Here is an 18,731-nt window from a genome sequence, read left to right on the forward strand (position 1 = left end):
GTTTTGAGGGGCCTTATATCTGGTGTGACATCAGACATTTGTGTGAGCACCTGTAACAAGACATCTGTGTAAGCACAGTGTCAGTTCTTTTAAAGCAAAGCTTAAGTGTTCTCACTGATGGTTTCCGTAACGTGAAAACGCCCTGCAGGAAAGCCAACTTTCTCCGATGATGAGCATGAATGATCGTGAGTGAGGTGAAAGAAAAAGACTCCTTCCCTGGCCGGAATCGAAGCTTGGTCCCTCAAGCTATGAAGCTGGCGTCTGTCCGATTGCTCAATTTTGACGTAATCGAAGCTCGGTCTAAACTCGGATGACAACCAAAGAATCTGTCACGAGACAGCTTCGCATTCAACCATTGTTGTCGTTAGACGGAGATGTGCACGATTTTTTGTTTTCTTTCACTTTTGGATACAGAGAGCCCTGCATTTTCTTCTATGCACGAGGGCCTATTTTATTGCCGCATGCATGCTTATGTCCTCAAATGCGAATCTCCGACTCAAAGTGCACCGTTAGCAGCCCACAAATGAACAAAATCGGGCTTTGTAGCAAACAAAAGGCACAAGATAAACACAGCGCTTAGTTTAAGGGGCAAATGAAACATCCGAGACAATTAAGCGAGGCACTTAGCCTGAAACACCAGTTATTCCTTTGCAAAAGCTTCATGAACCACACATTGTAAAAGATCAGAAATAACAGCTGTACATGGGCATTTTTCGTGGCATGGAAAAAAATGGCCAAAGCAAAGCATATCTAACTACAGCAAGCCTTGTTGAGTGAAGGCAAGTTGGAAATTATTATGCAGTAATCAGCACAATGAAAGCCAAGCAAATTAATTAATTGCTGTGTTCAGCTCATTAAACATAGACACACAGATGCAGGTTCTTCTTCGATACCTAATTTTCACGCCCAGTACTGAGCACCGACTGGAAATGAGTCAGTCGTGTACTTCCGGTTTAATCAGTGTCTGAAAGTTTTATCGTGGTGTGTGTTCTGTCTAGCAGGGGTGGTCCCTCTCAGGGTTGACAGCAGGTCATCGAGACTTGTTGATGAAATTTGAGATTGTGAACCAACTGGCCCAGCAGTCTTCATTAGTCAGCTATTGTTCATCGTGCTCGAAAAGAGCCTTGACCTCATTTGGCACAGCTTGCCTGGCACTGTGCATGTCTAATCTGCTGTCCACCCGAAGGGGATCATGTGTTTGTTTGTGAGTGTGGAGTAAAGAGAGCTGGTGTCTTTATACTGCTTGGCTTTAGGATACGAATGGAGAATGCTTGTGGCGCATTTTCAACCCTGCTAGATGGCATTCCACGTCTGGGACTGGCCATGGCCACTTCGTACACACCAGCTGTGTTTTGGCAAAACTTAAACTCTAAGCACTGAAATTGTGTATTCACCACTGAATGCCAAAGGACATTCAAAGTCCAATGCCCGATTACCAAATCCTGCCATCAGAGGTCTATGTGCTGCAGTAATAGAACTCAAGTATTGCACGCTCACAAGCAGCGGACGAGTAGCCCAACTTGCCGCTTTAAAGTTGCAGGGGCGTCGAAGCAAGGCTGCAAACATGATGTGGCATACGGTATGTGAAAATGTTCCGCATCAGTACTGCTAGCTGCCCAGTACTTGGTCTTGTCTCTGTAGCCTGAGCATCGCTGCTTGCAAGATATCCGGTGCATTGAAGTGATAGGTGACCGGTAAAAAGCGCGAAGGCTCACGGATACGTCGTCTGCTCCGGCCATTTCCGTTTCGAAATCTCTCCTGCCCTCTCGTACGTGGGCGGCTTTCAGGCACGTGTGGGCGTGTTGTTGATTCGTCACAGGGTGCTTACCTGTCAGATAAACCCCTAGTAGGGTCAATCGTTATTTATGGAATTCCCGATGCATGAGCGTTTTTCCCCCCGGTAAAAACCGATAAACAACAGGCACACACGCGCGTGAAACCCGACGGCGTATGGGAGACCAGGCGAGCTCCCGAACCGGAAGTGGCGGCACTCCGCGGGAGAAAACAATGTACCCATAAGCCTTTGCGCTTTTTACCGGTCACCTATTCTCAAGGGCCTGTTCATGCTGTGGTTCACTGCGTGCTTTGTCAAGCTGGAGCCCCTCACATGACAGTCCCGCTGTGAGATGTTGCAGAAGGCGGCTACAAACCTGCTTCAAGTGCTCAGGGAGGGCATGTGGGGTTGTACGGGAGCCAACAAGCCAGTAAATGCACTTGTCAGCTGCTTGAGCCTCCAGTGCCACCTCAGACATCAGCACGGGATGCTGCAAACTCGCTCATAAGGCCTCTCAGAAGGACTCTTGCGCAGGCTTCACGTACAGAGGGCAACACGCTTGTCTATGGCAAAGCTTTTGTTCCTACAACCTTATCCTGCTTGCCCAGAAAAAATTTGAAGCAAACTACTGCAGCGACATTGGGATGTGCGAGTTCACCATTTTGTCAACGTATTTGTCAAAAAGTTAGTGCGCTCGGTTCTCAGGGGAAACAAGTTGAAGAGCCAAACACATTGTTATAGACAAGCGTGTTGCACACTGCACGTTATGCTTTGGCTGCAGTTTAGGCAGCAGAGAAGGACTCGCCGCAACTGGCCGTCTTCCTTTCAGTTGTGGCAGTGTTTTCTGCTGGTCGTCATACGCAGCAGTTCGGCAAGAGACCAGCGCATGGAGAGGGTCCCCTGTGGCTAGCCATTCAGGAGTCTTCCAGTAATGCCGCCCTTGCTGCCCTGCTTGCCCAGTGCATCCAGGCACAGAACGAGGAGGGAGTTCGCCCCTCTTTATTCGTGGCTCGCTTCATGTGCAGGCTGGCGAAATTATTGCGATCCTGTCTGTCCATCTCTCTAATGTAGCACTCCCCTTCCCCTCGAGCATAGGACGGTTTGCCGTCTTTAGCTGAACCTCGGGTTTTGTTCTTGCATGTTGGGATGGACCTGATGTGACATCACTGGTCACCTTACAATGTATAACAACTGTCTCAGTACTGCATTGTTTGTTGCATACATTCCCTTAATCAGTGCTAAAACTAAAAGCTCACGAGGTGGTTTGAAAAGGCAATGTCAGGGACAAATTGAAAATTTTCCATACGGAATCAATTAAAATTCAATTGAAGTTTTCGTTTCAGTTTTTAGACGCAGATGCACCAATTGAAAGGCAACCAACTATGGCCTTTTGGTTTTTGCAGCCATTGAAACCAATTCGGGTAAGACCTTCAAGAGTAGTATTGCAGTAATTTTTCGAAACCTGATAGTCAATTCACATTCTTATAAGGCTGTGCCTTGCGCAGTACAATCAGTGCTACAGTGCTGCCCCGACAGAATCGAAACGCGTGGTGGCTACGTCTATGGGCAAAGCTTTGTCCGGCTAGTCTGCCATTTGAGCTTGCCGCAAGTGAAGACTGCCACAGTCTCTCTTTGTAGTCAGTAATAAAGTAGGCTATGGTCGGGGAGCCGCCCTCCATCGCAGTAGTTGTTCTAGGACTCCTCGGTTTGGCCTGCACATCTGCTTGAGTTCACGATTAGTTCAGTGAAGGTGCCGCCACTGCAGAACCGTCGTGCACTTCCAGCAGCCGAGCTGTTTAGGCCGACACAAATCCGTTTGGCGTTACAGAAAACCCCGAGCGCACGTGGAGCGCGTGCCCAACGCGACAGCCCGGCGTTCCCTGTGGGAAGGGCCGAGCATGAGCTTCGCGCAGTGGCTTTAGTCAAAAAAATTCCGAGTATACGTGAACGCGTGCCTCGCGGCGACTGACCGGCGTCGTCCAGGCGTACCCGTGAGTGCACGAGCTCCCGCCTTCGTCGTCGTCGCCGTCACGGCGTCACTGTCTAGCGATGGGCGCGCCACAGGCCCGGGACCACCGTGCCGAAGGCGATGGCCTTCCCTCACGATCCACTCATGGAGACAGCCACCGGACCAGATGACGACGAAGTGGAGGTGTACCGGGGCGAGGACGCGCTACAGGAGGATTTGCCCTACCCGGCTGTGCCATCCGAAGACGACTGAAGGGATATGACGACGGTGACGGGCCAGGGGGCCCAGGGAAGCGATTTTTACTCGCCAAATAAAAATATAGTCTCCCTGTCTCACTGGGTAAAAAAAAAAAATGCGCTAGACAAGGAGGTGGATAAACATCTTTGTTGGCATAATTTGCATAGACTCTTGAGGAGGTGAAGTCCTCAGTCCAGGACCCCATATGCCTTGCCAGCCGCTATATAGCCCGCTCCACCAGTCGAAGCTGGTCGGACAGGCATGGGCTGGACTGCCTGGACAGCGCGCGCCTCCAAAGCTCAGGAGAGTTAAACGCATTCGGTTTGGGGGAGAGGATGGGAGGGGCATTTACCAACCATGTGGAAAAGAGTGCAGTCTGCTCTACAGAAGGGGGGGGGGGGGGGGGGCGTAATTAAGCGCTGCTGCGTTGGACTTGTCCCGCACAGTCAGGCGAGAGCATGCGACGGAGAGGTTAGCTTTGTTTAAAGAACTTCGAAGAGGAGCCGCTCCGCATACCTCTTGCGATGATATAATTTTGCATATATATATGCCATTGGATCACCAGGAGAGACATTTTGCGCCTGATCCTCTGGTTTTAAAGGAGCCATGAAGACAAAATACAAGTTGGGTTTATTAGAAAGACTGCTTAGTCCCGATAACAATGATACCAATATCATCGCAATCTTCGAACAAATAACGGAGATATTAAAGAAAACGTGTGAAGCAGTCGCGACCCCCTAGCCAATTTCCCGCAACTTTTCTATGACGTCACGGAACCTTGTTTGTGCGATTGGGGGCCGCCTAACTGACCTGTCGCGACGACACATGACTGGACGTCTGTAATGGGGCCTCTAGTTCCATTTGACCGCATCACATGAATGCTAACGTGCAGTTAACGCACAGAAAATTATGTTTTATTGTTGGCCCGTATGACGTCATTCTTGCTCATAACACGTCACTGTGGCGCAAAATTTGAAAGTTTTTAAATACCTCTTGCTTTTTTTTCGTTAAAAAAACATCTTTTGTGGCTGTAATGGAGCTGAGTGGGATACTGAATCGTAGTTCTTTCAAATTAAACGAAGTTGCATTTTCTCTTCATGGCTCCTTTAAAGGACACGTACGCCTCAGTGACTCCTGGTGATTTCCCGCGCTTAGCGGCAAGAAGGTGTTGATCGGTGGAGCAATTGCCGGTATGTGACGCAAGGCTAGATCCCATTGTCAATAAACATCACCACCAACCACGTCACCTGACTGGCCACCGGGGCCTCCCTACATCACCATTCCCAGCAGACCAACTCGCCAGTATCGCACATAGCACTTCTCTGGCAGAATGCGTCGTCCACGTGGAAACCAGAGGAGACGAAGCTTCCTGCAGCGCTGGGCGGAATATTGAAAACAGGAAAAGTGTGGTCTTCTGATAGAAGTTCCTCGCCTGAAGTGGTCACTACCGGGGGAGGGGGGGGGGGGGGGAGGAATAGCGCATCCGGAGCTGGTGAGTCCGAGCAATATATAGGAGCTCCTGAGGCTGAAACTGGAAAACACGTCGTGGGGATGATGATGATGATGTTCCTTAGTGAATGGCACATACCCAATCAGGGCATCGTCCAATTATCAGTGGTTGGCCGATCTCCCGATTGGGTGTGTGTCATTCATCGAGAACGTATCGTCATTCTCAGCGGCAGCACGAGCAATGGGGGGATATGCCAAGACGAACATCGCGTACGTTGGCCGTTCGCAAGAAATGTAAAAAAAAAAACGGACTTGAAAAAGGTGAGTGAGCAGCATCACGAATAAGACCACAATGGTAGACGATGCCGGCGTCGTCATTTTTCTTGTTTTGAGCCGATCGGCTAGCTCAGGGCCACGGGAACGCGCCAGTGAGGCGCGTGCTGCACGTGCCTGCCGAGGCGAAGAAGAATCGCGTTCTCAGCAGTGTCCGGACGCAAGAAATCGCAATGGCAAGTATAACCCTTCAAATAATACGACTGGGCCCCATGGTTTCCGTTGTACCATTCGAGAGGCATTTAAAGCGCAAATCGCTTGCGATTTCTAGTGGGATTTCTGAAATTAATCAGAAGAATTTCAGATAATGCCAGGAGTTAAGTCATGTGCGCAAACTGCTACAGCTTCGAGCGACCGATCCTTTAGAGCTGTGGTTCTCAACCATGAATGTGCAGCTGGACCCCTTTCAGGATGAACATGCTGATATCTGTGTCAAAAGGTCAAACAGTTTGCACTTTTCAGCTAAATTAGGTCTCCCACATACGCGTTCAAGGCCCAGTTTTTTGTTGTGATGCGTCTTATATTGTCAAACAACTTGTTCTTGTAGCGAATAGTCAGCTGAAATACCGATACCTGCCTTTTCTGTATCTGGCTTTTCTGCATGGCTGGACGCAAGGCTGGCGTGTTCTGCATGGCTGGCGTGTTGTGCAAAAAGCCAGCGTTACAACTCGTGCTACCGGAAAATTAAATGTGCGGGTTATGTTGTGAATCAACCTTCATTTCATTTCCACCAATGTTTGGGATAGGAGAAAAGAATAGCGCGGGGGGGGGGGGGGGGGGGGGGGGGGCGAGAATTTCGGGGAGGGCTATGAGGACCTCTGAAATGCGCTCGTGAACCTCTGTTTGCGAACAAGTGCTTTAGACTGTCTCTTGGTAAGCATAAATCAGCATATCACTTATTCGGCATCCCAGTGCATAATTAGTATTCAAAGAAGAATCGCTGATGCGTAATTCTTATCATAAATTTGCTTAATGTGTCTGAAGGTAATGCTATTCACATGTCGTCGAGTTCTTCAATCGAAAATTGCTGGATGTTCTTCGCCCGGCAATGGTGGCGTGCGCTTGTGCCTCTGCAAATCGAGCTAGTCCGCTGCATTAGTATGAAACTCCATGGCACGGTGCGCTCCATGTCGACCGCGTCTCAATCCTACCCGAGCATGCACAGAGCGAATGCGCAGTGAGTTGCGCTACACGCCTTGCCTTGTGTTTTCACCACGGATTCCCATCCCGCGTCATCCGGGCAACCATAACAGTGTAGCGAGGACGAGTACCACCGCAACCCTTCCGGTATATATGGCTGCGAGAGCCGCCGAACTCTTTCAGAATATATGTGCACGTAAACGCCATCACAAATGTCGCAAAGCGTTGCCAGCACGGCTGCCGTTAGAGTAACGTCTTTGAGAGATATCCGGCATTGTCACTGGTCAGGCGGTACTACGTTTAATAATATATTACTCTTTCTTTACTTGTCGCGTTTTGTTTTACAGGGCCCACAAGGCTCGCGTACCCTCCTTCCCCCACCTCTTTCACACTCATACTCCGAGAGTCCTCCTCACTGATTCTCACGATACCATCAGATAATTCTGTAGGGCTTACTCAGATCACCCTACTGTTCATCTCATCCTCATCCAGGCTATGGTAAACCTACTGGGCCGGAACGGAACACAGGTCCGTGTCGCCTGGATGGCGGGGCACGTGACACTGGGGGTCAGCTATCAAGCTACTCGTAACGAAGCGCGGAAGAGCCTTCAGTCTGCTTCTCCCTTGATTGCTCCCGATCTTGTCCCGGTCCAGGCGTGCGTACCCCGCGCCTCCATATCTGTATCATGCTAGACAGTATCGCCGGAAGGACTCCGCAGGCCTGGGATCTGTTTGGTGTCCACACCCTACCCCGCTCCGCAATGTCTCCGTTAGCAAAACTGTCGCTATAATGCTGCTTTTACACCTGCTACATGGCAGAAATGATTCCACGTGGACTCCCCGGCCCCACCGTTTTGTCCCCATTATCACCAATGTTCTCAGACAGCTCAAACACCTGTCACTGTGCAGCTTTCGCATATCTTCTCGCGATTCTTTGTCCTGTGATCTGCTAACTAACTCATTTCCAGATGTCCCCTCTTACGGAGGCCCTCGTTTGCCGCATTCTGTAGGTGTTTTTCTCAATTACAAGTAGCCTGGCAAGGATAGTGTGAGATGGCGTATGCACCTTCCTCTCTAACAAGGTACCCCGCATCATCTCCAACCAGTACTTATTATTACTGGCTGATTGCCGTCTGTTCCCTCCCCATACGACAATGTGGCCTCCCCCACCACCAATTCAGTCTCCCCGCGCTATACGTCCGGCCTCCTAAAAACATTGCCGCGTATCTGCTCCTTTCGCTGCAAATGTCGGCAAAACACAATAGTCTTTCGTCGATATTTGCCAAGTAAATGCCCCCCTTTGCTTTCCCGCTCACCTCTCATGTTGTTCCTCTCATGTTGTTCCTCTTACGTCGCGCTCCTCCCAAGGTAAAGGTTTGCTCAAGTCAATTTAAATTTGCCGCGTTCCACTGCTCCAGAACGGGTTCCTTGATGCCAGCGCTGCCGTACGGCGGGGACGCGCGTGAATCGAGGCGGCCTACTTCAACCTTTATAGAACCACGTTGCCCTGCTCCACGTGCATTCCAAGCGGAACGTGGAACCCATCTAGTGGAACATTTCGTAACTGTTGCCGCTTGATTTCTTAAAATGGCGCGAGAAGCTGGCGCGGGTGACGGAGTGAATTTTTTTCTGCAGTGAACATAGTGTTTCATTTGCTATCGCAAAAACCAAGCATCCATAAAGGAACACTGCAAATATCCCTGGTATACTGATTTTCTGCCTGCTATTTGCGTAATGATTAGTTCTTGTTCAGCAATGTTGACAAGTATGAACATTGCCCCTGGACTTAGACGTTCATGTTTGGCTGTGGGTATATAAGACTATTGCGCAGCGTGTGCTTCACTTTGGCCGGCTGGCTGAATCGAGTGACAGAGAGACACACATACTGGCAGACAGGTCAAAATTTTCCCGTTCAAGTGCTCTCTGGCACGGGCGGGATTGTCGCACTCGTATGCACTTACCCGACACAATGGCCGCTTTGCCACACCAGCAGGCGCAGCAGCAGCAGCAGCCGCGGGTGGCGGGGGGCAAGGGCGGGAAGTCGGCCGCCGCCGCCGCGGGAGGGGAGGAGGCTGGCGACGGCGGCGCCCTGTTCCGCATGTCGGACAACTCGCTCAACCTGCACCTTCTGGGCGCCTCTGTGGGGGGCATGGCCCTGGGCTGGTACATCCGGGGCCGCGGCGTGTCCACGCGGCTGCTCAACTTCCCTGCCGAGCTGTACGTGCGCATGCTCGAGAGCCTCGTCATCCCGGTCGTCTCGTCCAGCATCATCGCCGCCCTGGGCAGCATCGACATCGTGCTCGCCGGACACATCGGCCTCATCGCCATGCTCTACTTCGTCCTCGCCACCGGTACACTACCGCTACCGTACTGCGGCCAATTAGCACGGAAGCACTATCGGGTATACCATTGCCGATTTGGCTGAAAATTCGTGAATAGTCCCGTGTTTATCCGGTTATAGTTCGCTTGCGCGGAGGTTGATGCTCATCAGAGGGAGGGGCTACGCGGGCTTTCGACGGTCTGGCATTAGCCCTAACGTCACGCTTTGTGGCCTACCGTCATCTACAGGTACCTATGGCTGCTGTTGCAATAAATGTGACGCCGATTCGCACGTCGTAAGGTTCAACTTGAAGATTTCCTAATGCTAAGCCTCAAATAAGGACGTTAAGACAAATCTCCATCTCTGTCGTCAACCGGCATTAATTATAAGTAAACTTCATTGCACGTCACGCTGCGGTTACTGGTTGTCGTCGTAAGGCCACAAAACGGAACGTTAGGCCTAAGCACGGTGCTTATCCCACAGTTGGTTTTTGCATCACGACCCAAAGGCGTGTACCACTGCATAGCCGAGTTGCATCTTAATGGCAGAAACCCTCACAAAACAAGGATGGAGGAAGGAAGATGGCTGGGTGCTAACTCGCAACTACCAGTTCGTTTAGATGACATACAAACGTACAGTGACTGGACCTCACGTGATAGGCTCATCTCGCCCCAGATATTTCTTGACAATTAACCGGAAGTTGCGAGTTAGTGCCGTGTCGTGTTTCTTCCTTTGCCCTTGTTTTGCCGGTAAATTTGTCCGTTCTTCTGTGGCCAGTTTAGCATTAACCGAAATTGTCGAGGGGAGGCGTTTGGGTACGTCGCCGTCGTCGAAAATACCATTCGCTACGGCCCTGGAACAAACGACTTGTGCCCAGCAGCAGATTGAACGCATAGGGGAATCTTAGCTGTGCTTAGCGCCGCAGGGCGTTAGCAGGACGTGCATTGCGCAAGGCTACGCTGCACATGGTTGGTGGTTGCTGTCTGCGTTTTGTAGGCACAGCGTCGGCCATCGGCATCGGCGTGGCTCTGATACTGGGACCACGGATAACGCCCTGTTGGCGCCGCACGCGGGTGGCAGGGATCGACGGGTTCCTCGACTTCCTCAGGTGGGCAAGATGGCTTCTCACTGGCTTGGGCGCTGATGTGTTTGCGACCTACAAACCATGGCGCAATCACGAAGACGCGGTGTTGGGGACAGAGGCGTATACGCAGGATTTCGGTTCGAAAGCAGGGGCGGACCCCCCCCCCCCCCCCCACACGCACGCACACACACGCGCGCACGCACACGCACACAAACTAAAAATAATAACAAACAAGAATTTGGAAACGTAAATTTAAATTGCCGTAATTTGGCCGAGGACAGCTAACCGAATGAAAAAAAGACATCCCCCTCGCGAGGGGCACGATCAAATGCACAGCATTTCCGAGGGGGTGCGCCGGCAAGTCGTATCTCTTGATCGCGGGACCCGTGTCGCCATCTTTTGGAGGCGCGGGACAACTTGTGGCGCTTTCGAAACAAACGAGAAATGAGTGAAGGATATAAGGCGCGTTCGGTGCATCGAAATCTGTGTCGGTTTCGTGGCTCGGTCGGTAGGGCGCCGGGCACCTTGCGTTCCGAACGCCCGCGGCGTCATGGGTTCGAAACCGGGCGCCGGAAACTGTTATTTCTTCCTGGCTGCGGATTACGACAAGGCGCGCCTGCGGACTACGACAAGGCACGCCAACGCCGCGTGACATTGTGAGTTACTAAAATGCTATGCATTTAAAAGTATATGCTGATTAGGATACACCTCTGAGGGTATACAGAACAAAGCAGCCGCCCTCTACATAACCCTCCGGCTGTTCTCTTTATCTTTGTGCTTAGGCAGTGGCACTGAAATTGCTTATCGTGATGGAAGCAAACGTCGAAGTCGCGTAGCCTCAACGCATTGCTTGGGACGGAAGATGGATGGCTGGTAATCTTTAGTTGAGGACACACAGAGTCAATATCATCATCAATTCCACTGGTTAACATAAAGGCGGGACAGATTCGATACGTCGCAAATTTGTATAGCCTTAATACTGGGTCGTAATGCCAAGTGGAAAAAAAATGTGTAAACAACGCGGTCGTGAACAATCGCGGTACTGGACTGCGCCGAAATTTGCACATGAACGACGTCGGAGTCAAAAGTCAGCAGTAATCAGCGCAAACACAGATAACAGCTTCGCTGAAATACCGGTTCACCTACGGCGCGATATCTACATGATTTCTTTTTATTACGGCATGTTTTTTGCCATGAACCGACGTACTCGTTTTAAAAGAAAGCAGCCATTACAATCAATTCCATCAGAGGTTGAGGAAAGTTGCTCCATAAGTGAAAAATGCTAGGAAATATTCCCAGCTCACTTAGGTGTTTGCGAGTCGGAGTCCAAGGCAAAACTTTGTCGGAGTGAGGCATGCAAAATATCTTGTAGGCGAGTGGGTTGAGAGGAGAAAGTGGAGGAGGAACATAAAGCCGCAAAGACTCAAACGTGCAAGCGGCGTAGATAATTCGATCTAACACGAGACATGGGGTCGCTGCGTCGGTGCGACCGTGCAACTAACGTGAGCGGAGTGTCAGTATGCAGAAACGGGGCTGCAGCGTGCGGGTGGTGCGGGTACACAACGCTCATATAATTTATTTTTCCTAACACCAATTTCCTCCCGAAAACGCGAACATGCTGTATCGGCCGATATGGACGAAATGCTGCAAAATAAAGTGTTGAAATAGCTCTGCTCAGAGGCATTCTAGAAAACTCTACGAAGTTGAAAACTGTGGGTATTGAAGAACAAGTATTTCACAGAGAAATACTACCGGCTATAGAGTTTGCGGTCGAACGCGATAAAAAGGCTCTTCAATAAGAAAACTGACAGTCTTTTACTTTGCCTAATTTGCTCTTTTGTAACGTTCTCATGTGCTTGGTCACGAAACCAAGCCACCATTCAACACATTTGTTAAACGAAAACTAATCAAAGTAATCGCAGTTTTCACCGGCGAACACAATAAATTATAGCTCCGATTGGCAGTTTTCAATGAACGCGGCAGAAGATTATAAAAAAATTCTCTCCCCTTCAGCCAAGACAATATGAGATAGACAAAAATTCCTACCAGATCCATGTGGCTTTTGTGCCCCCAACAGTTCCGGGTGATCCACTGATGCTTTACCGCTGCTTTTCAACACTTCCGATAGCTTTTCCTTCTTAGCAGCTGACTTTTCCACTTCAGGAGCCGATTTCTTTGCCTCCGCGCCCCGCCGCAACCACACATCGAGAAATTTTCTTTTGCCTGCCACGTTAGCCTTGTTACCACGGCTAACGCTGGCTCTGTTACGATCTCCCTGGTAGTGGCTCCCCGGTAAGGTCGTGTGGCCGGTGTTGCGGATCTGCTAGCGTACTGTGGGTCCGTTGGTCCTGAGTTGGGGCGAACACTGAGGCCGGGAAGATCGAAAAAAGATACGTTATGTACAGACATTTACATAGTTTGAGACTGAGTGAACGCAGTAGTGCGCTCCTGCGCGCGGGAGATTAATTAAGCAAATTGGGCACGCCCCCTCTCATGCTTTTTCTCCGCTGTGTTCAGGAACGCACCAATCAGAAAACCCCACGGCACTGAAATTGACGCCCACACACTCACAGAGGGAGGGCAGCTTTCCCTTTTACAGAGGTGGACGTCATGTTGGCTACAGACAGGAAATGTGCCTACGGTCGAAGCCCTTCGGACCACCGAGGCTGAAGCGTCAGGAGGGCGCCTGAGGCCCCGTTTGGTAATCCGGCGTTGGGCGGCTCGTTGAAGAGAGGCGTCTCGAATACGCCACAAAGGTTCCCACGATGAGCGGCACACCGCCAAGAAAGCGAACACTTAGCCTGCCACGGATAGGGGCGCACCGCGGGGTCACCTCCTCCGCTCAGTCTTATTAGATGCGACTGCATCTCATTCACTCGCCTTGTCCCTGCATCCGGCGTCGTCGGCGTTGTCGTCGGCGTCCGCCCCTCCCCCATTCTCCTCGCCGCGCGAGCTGCGCTCTCCGCCGCTCACCCCCGCTCCTCTCCGATGCCCCTCTCTCGCGAGGGGCATTGGATTAGATTCGAATGGATTAACTTGGCTTGGATTGGATTGGATTAAAGTGGATTGTGTTGGATTGTGTTGCGTCATAGCCGCGGCAGACGCACTGGCGCCGGCGCGTCCCCTCACCGTTATGCGCGCTATACGCCTCGAGCGCGGCCTGTAGGGGCGCCACTGAAATCCCCCTAGCGGCCTGTTTCAAAAGCAGGCGCGGGAGTCCCCGGCCCGCTCTCCCCTGTCGCCGTTGCTTTTGGGGCTCGTTCAAGACAGCGATTTACCGTTTATCCGCGTTCGAAATACCGAATAACGCGGAGCGGGCACTCTGTTTGCAAGCGTGGTGTGTTCACGAGAGTATAAACGTTTATGACGCGATCTTAGTGAGATCTATATGAGCGCCGGGCGTGTGTCACAGGCCGGCGTCTCGAAGCCAGCATTTGCATGCAGCTGGTTGCAATTCCGCTGCCCTCAAATTTACTGGGGGTGTCTCCGTAAGCAGTGGTTCCTCCAATGGTCATGTTGCGGTCATACACACTATGATGTAAATCGACTTTGTGCACTTACAGAATCCAGCGGAGCACTCATACCTGACAGCACGCAAGTTGCGCCTGCCAATATCACATATCAGATCGTGATCAGTACCATGAACAAGCCAATGCGGCATAAATTTCACAAATATTGTACCAAAGAAGTACGATGGATAATGCAAAATTACACTCCGGAGTCAGCACACGACGACAAATTTAATGCTGTGTCGTCCTGTCCCGAGGTGAGCGCCCGCAAAGATTCATCTGTTACATTTATCCTCCACGGGAAGCGCGAAGATGGGCTTATAGAGTAATCCGCGTCCGTCACCAAACTCTCCTTCGAAACATCGTCATATGACACAGGGAGACTGCAGAATCTAGCATAAACCGAAATCAGTTCTTATCAGATACGACACTATTCCAACAAGCCCGTGTGTACGAGATTTCGGCCCACGTTAAGGATCTCCAGGTGGTCAAAATTAATCCGGAGCCCTCCGCTACGGCGTGCCTCATCGTCTCCGTTGCGTCGGCGCGTTTAAACCCTGCAATCAATCAATCAATCAACTATTCCAACAACACCTCGTATCGCTTGTGAACTGCCTACCCTGTATTCTTCAAAAAATGCGTCCGCCGAGTGATCAGCCATTCGTTGAAGGCGAAAAACAAACGAAAAGTGAACACGCAGCTTGTGTGTTGGATTACTAAAGCGTTCATTTGTTGATTTCGCTCCGCATTTGTAAACAACGATAGTTCAGCGTCCTCCTCCTCACCCCCCCCCCCCCCCCATGTCTAGCGAAATAGTGCATTTCGCATCTAAATGGTCTGGTGAATACTACCTTGCTCAAATAAACGTCTTTAGCATTTTAGAGGCTGCACTCGTTTTTTTTTGTTTTTTTTCATTCCCGTACGACTATTCTATTTATTCCTGACTTGCAGACCATTCATTTTCCCGTGGTTTCATTAACATATACCTTGGTTCCTACAATAAGGCATGAGTGGGCACATATCGGAAAATGCACAGCCTTTGAGTGTACTTAACATTTTTGCGTGGCTTATATTCCCATAAAAGGCACAAGTTTTTGTCAGCTATTGGGTTATCACATCCCCAAAACATATTTTTCTACGACGTACATATTCGAAGCAAAGCCGCATTTGTTGTCTGCGCTGCAAAACGAACCAACCTCTTACAGTGCCAATAGCAGGTCTAAACGAGGCGACAATAAATATAATTCACTTGTGCTGACGTGTTCGAAGGTGACCTCGGTGATATGCTGCTGCCGTCGCCGACGCCCGCAAGAGCTCGGCCAAGAAGCGCGCAGAACCGCCTCCCCGGGTAGCTCTTGTTGGCGTTAGAGCACTCTACCAAGACGCAGCTGTTTTTTTTTTTAAGTGCCCTAAACGTGCAGTTAGCTTACAGACGTCACCATAACAAGTTGTTTAGTGCGCGGAAAGGCAAAGAGAAGCGAAAGAGAACCAAAACACTGAATGACCACCTATCAGCCACGCAGCGCTAATCCCGCAAACGCCGCGGGGAAGCGGCGGCAGGCGGCGCAGCGATCGCGAATCTCGAGGCGTATAAAACGCGGTGCCTGCGCCGCTCCGCTCCATCGTTCCAGCGCCGTTCCTCCGCTGTCCAACGCTGCAACGTGAACCCCCTATGCGTCGCATCTACGCAGGGGTTCCCGCGAGGGGAGGTGGGAGTTTTTTTTGGTCATTACGGCACAGCCTCCTTTGGCGGGCGCTTGGGTGCCCGCGAAGTCGCCGGAAGCGGCTTATGTCGATAGCAGAATGCGTTGCCGCTGCGTCGTTGTGTATAAAGCCGGGTCGTATCACGTCGACGAGGGTGGGCACCCGAACGACGGAAGGCTTTGGTGGTCGCGAACCCGACGACGGATTATTTCGCACCACCGCACGGCGACAAGCGCCGCGGCCTCCAGGAGAATGGGGAGACTAAGCAACGTACAGCTACCTGTTGCGAGTGGAGAGGTCGAAAGTCGACCTCCCCACAAACAATACACTCTCATATGCAGGATGAGGGCTGGTTGGAGTAGGCACGGGAGAGGAGAAAGACGCGCGAAGAAACAGTCATTCACAAAGCGGCACAAGCACAGCTTGGACGCCGCAGTCTGTTGACAGAGTCCGTCGCCGGGGACGGTCCCACAGATGTTCCATGAGGAGACGCGCGGCTCGCGGCGTCGCTTTGTCTGGAACGGCTGCCGGCACCACCGCGGTGTCGGCGCGCTGGCTTAGAGTCGCCGTCAATGGCCCAGCTACAGCTCACAGCTACAGCTAAATGGCTCAGCTACAGCTCACAGCTGCGTGGGCTGGGCACTCGTCAGGATGTCCCTTCACCGAACCGGACCCCACTGAAGCACGGGGCTTTCCACTCGGGAAAGCGCGCCGTCAGCCAAAAGGACCGAAGTAAGCCAGGCAAGATTTGTTGCCCTTCGGCTGCTGCATTCATGTCCACACAGCTCCATTCCTTTCGCCGAAAGTAGGAACAATGACGCCCTGTTGTTTCCATGTTGGTAATGTAACAACAGATGTCAGCCAAAGGAATCCTTGTCAACACGTGCGGCTACATTGGATTGGATTGGAGTAAACTTTATTTGTGCCTGCAGATCGGCGTTTTTGTGCGCCGTGACGCGGGCCCGGCGTCGTCCTAGGGGTTAGCCGTTACTCGGCCCGAGCCATCCGCTCGCCGTTGACGGCTCGCGAGTCTCGTGCCTTTCGAGCGCCCTCAGGACCTGCTGGACGGCCCAAAGTTGATGTTCGCGGTCGTAGCTCTTCGCGGCTTCTTCCAGCCGCGGCGGGATTTTTCTCGATGCCGCTTCCTCCGGTTGTTTTGAGCAGTCCCACAGGATATGGTACTGGTCGGCCGTCTCCCTACGGCACACCTTGCACCTGTCGGTCGGGTACGCTTCAGGGTACATACGGTGCAACAAGGCCGGGGTGGGTAGCGACCCGGTCTGTAGCTGTCTTAGAAGTACGGCCTCCGCCCGGCTCAGCCCCGGGTGCGGGGGTGGGAGAACTCTGCGAGCCAGGCGGTAGGCCTTCGTGATCTCGCCGTAGTCCGTCATGCGGTCTTTGGCTCCGAACCACGCGGGACGGTCGGTCGCGGGGGCGCGGTTGGTTAGAGCTCGTGCCGCCACGTGTGCCGTCTCGTTGTGGTTTGCGTTTCTCGCCGACGCGCACTCGCCCGCATGCGCCGGGAACCACTTGATCCTCACTCTTTTTTCTTCCAATTTGACTCCGCGTAGCACGCGCGCGGCCTCTTCACAGATGCGTCCCTTGGCGTAGTTGCGCACCGCCGTTCTCGAATCACTCAGCACCGTGCGGCAGTCTGTGTCGGCGATGGCCAGGGCGATGGCGACCTCCTCCGCGCATTCCGCCTTGGTGCATCTGACGCTCGCCGCCGTCCTCACGGCACCCGTGGACGCTTCGATGACAGCTGCGGCGAAAGCCTCTCGTTGATATTCGGCCGCGTCCACGTACCGCGCGTGTCCGTCTTTGGCGTGTAGGTCGATGAGGGCCTTGGCTCGCGCATTCCTTCTTCCCTTGTTATATTCCGGGTTCATGTTTCTCGGTAAGGGGTCTACTCTGATCTTGCTCCGGATCTCGTCGGGGATGGAGAGTTTGGCATTCTCCCCGTCCTGACGTCCGAGACCCAGGTCTTCGAGTATCTTCCTCCCGGCCTTGGTTGTTGACAGGCGCTCGAGCTGAGCCGTTCGTTGCGCCTCCGCAATCTCTTCAAGCGTATTGTGTACCCCTAGCTTCAAGAATCGGGGCGTGCTCGTGGACTGGAACAAGCCGAGCGCCGACTTGTATGCTTTTCGGATGATGGCGTTGATCTTGTTCCGTTCGTGTTGCAGCCAGTTGTGGTAGGCCGCTACGTACGCAATGTGGCTGACGACGAAGGACTGGACGAGCCTGATCAGGCTGTCCTCCTTCATGCCGGCTTTGCGGGACGTGATTCTCCTGACGAGACGCATCGCGTTGGCCGCCTTGGCGGCGAGACGGGCGACGGTCTCGCCGTTTCTTCTGTGCTTCTCGATGACCATGCCCAGGACTCTGATCTTGCTGACCTCGGGGATCGTCTGCCCGGACCGCGTTACGATCTTGATCTTCTCGTGCTCTCGCCGCTGTCTGTTTTTGGTGTTGCCTCTTCGTGGTGGTATTATCAGGAGCTCCGACTTGCTTGGCGAGCAGACGAGGCCGGAGCCATCGAGATGGTCTTCGATGGCGTTGACGGCCTCCTGCAGCTTGGCCTCGATCTGGGAGTCGCTGCCGCCGGTCGTCCATATCGTGATGTCGTCGGCGTAGATGGTGTGTCGGACCCCCACTTTCGCGAGCCTGTCGGCCACTCCTATCATTACCAAGTTGAACAGTAGCGGCGAGATCACGGACCCTTGCGGTGTGCCGGTACTCCCGAGCTTCTTGTCTTGCAGTTGTATGTCGCCAGCCCGCAGCTCGGCGGTCCTGTCCGTCAGGAAGTCCTTGATGTAATTGTAACTCCTTTCGCCCATGTTGAGCTTGGAGACTTGGGACAGAATCGCCGAGTGTTTCACTTTATCAAAAGCGCTCTGCAGGTCGAGCCCCAGGATGGTCTTGTTGTCTCGCGAGATGCCGGTGTCGTCCACGATTGCGTTCTTGAGCTGCAGCATCGCGTCTTGTGTGCTCAGGCGCTGTCTGAAGCCAATCATCGTGGCGGGGTACAGTCCTTCCCTCTCCAGGTAGTCCTGCCACCGGTTCATCAAAACGTGCTCCAGCACCTTGCCCACGCAAGACGTTAGCGAAATGGGCCGGAGGTTGTCCGTGCCGGGTGGCTTGCCCGGCTTGGGGATCAGGATGGTCTTAGCCTTCTTCCAATGCTGCGGCAGCGTCCCCGTTTTCCAGCATTT

The 18,731-nt window shown here is 52.3% G+C and overlaps 2 protein-coding genes across 2 annotated transcripts in view; one reads left to right on the top strand and one right to left on the bottom strand.

The window, feature by feature from the left end:
* The first annotated feature begins 8,661 nt into the window (after positions 1 to 8,661).
* LOC144162150 (excitatory amino acid transporter 3-like) overlaps positions 8,662 to 18,731 on the top strand; it is a 32,164-nt gene continuing 22,094 nt past the window's right edge. Inside the window, exons 1-2 of the mRNA XM_077692638.1 lie at positions 8,662 to 9,253; positions 10,219 to 10,330. Coding sequence (XP_077548764.1) covers positions 8,854 to 9,253; positions 10,219 to 10,330 — 512 coding nt within the window. The 5' untranslated portion in view covers positions 8,662 to 8,853. The remainder of the gene's footprint in view (positions 9,254 to 10,218; positions 10,331 to 18,731) is intronic.
* On the bottom strand, positions 16,424 to 18,603 carry LOC144162149 (uncharacterized). The gene has a single exon (XM_077692637.1). The coding sequence runs from the start codon at positions 18,582 to 18,584 to the stop codon at positions 16,500 to 16,502; it is 2,085 nt and encodes a 694-aa protein (XP_077548763.1). The 5' UTR covers positions 18,585 to 18,603; the 3' UTR covers positions 16,424 to 16,499.

Source organism: Haemaphysalis longicornis, unplaced genomic scaffold, assembly GCF_048455015.1.
Source record: "Haemaphysalis longicornis isolate Haplotype H1 unplaced genomic scaffold, Haemaphysalis longicornis Haplotype H1 scaffold_12, whole genome shotgun sequence".
Taxonomy (NCBI): Eukaryota; Metazoa; Arthropoda; class Arachnida; order Ixodida; family Ixodidae; genus Haemaphysalis; species Haemaphysalis longicornis.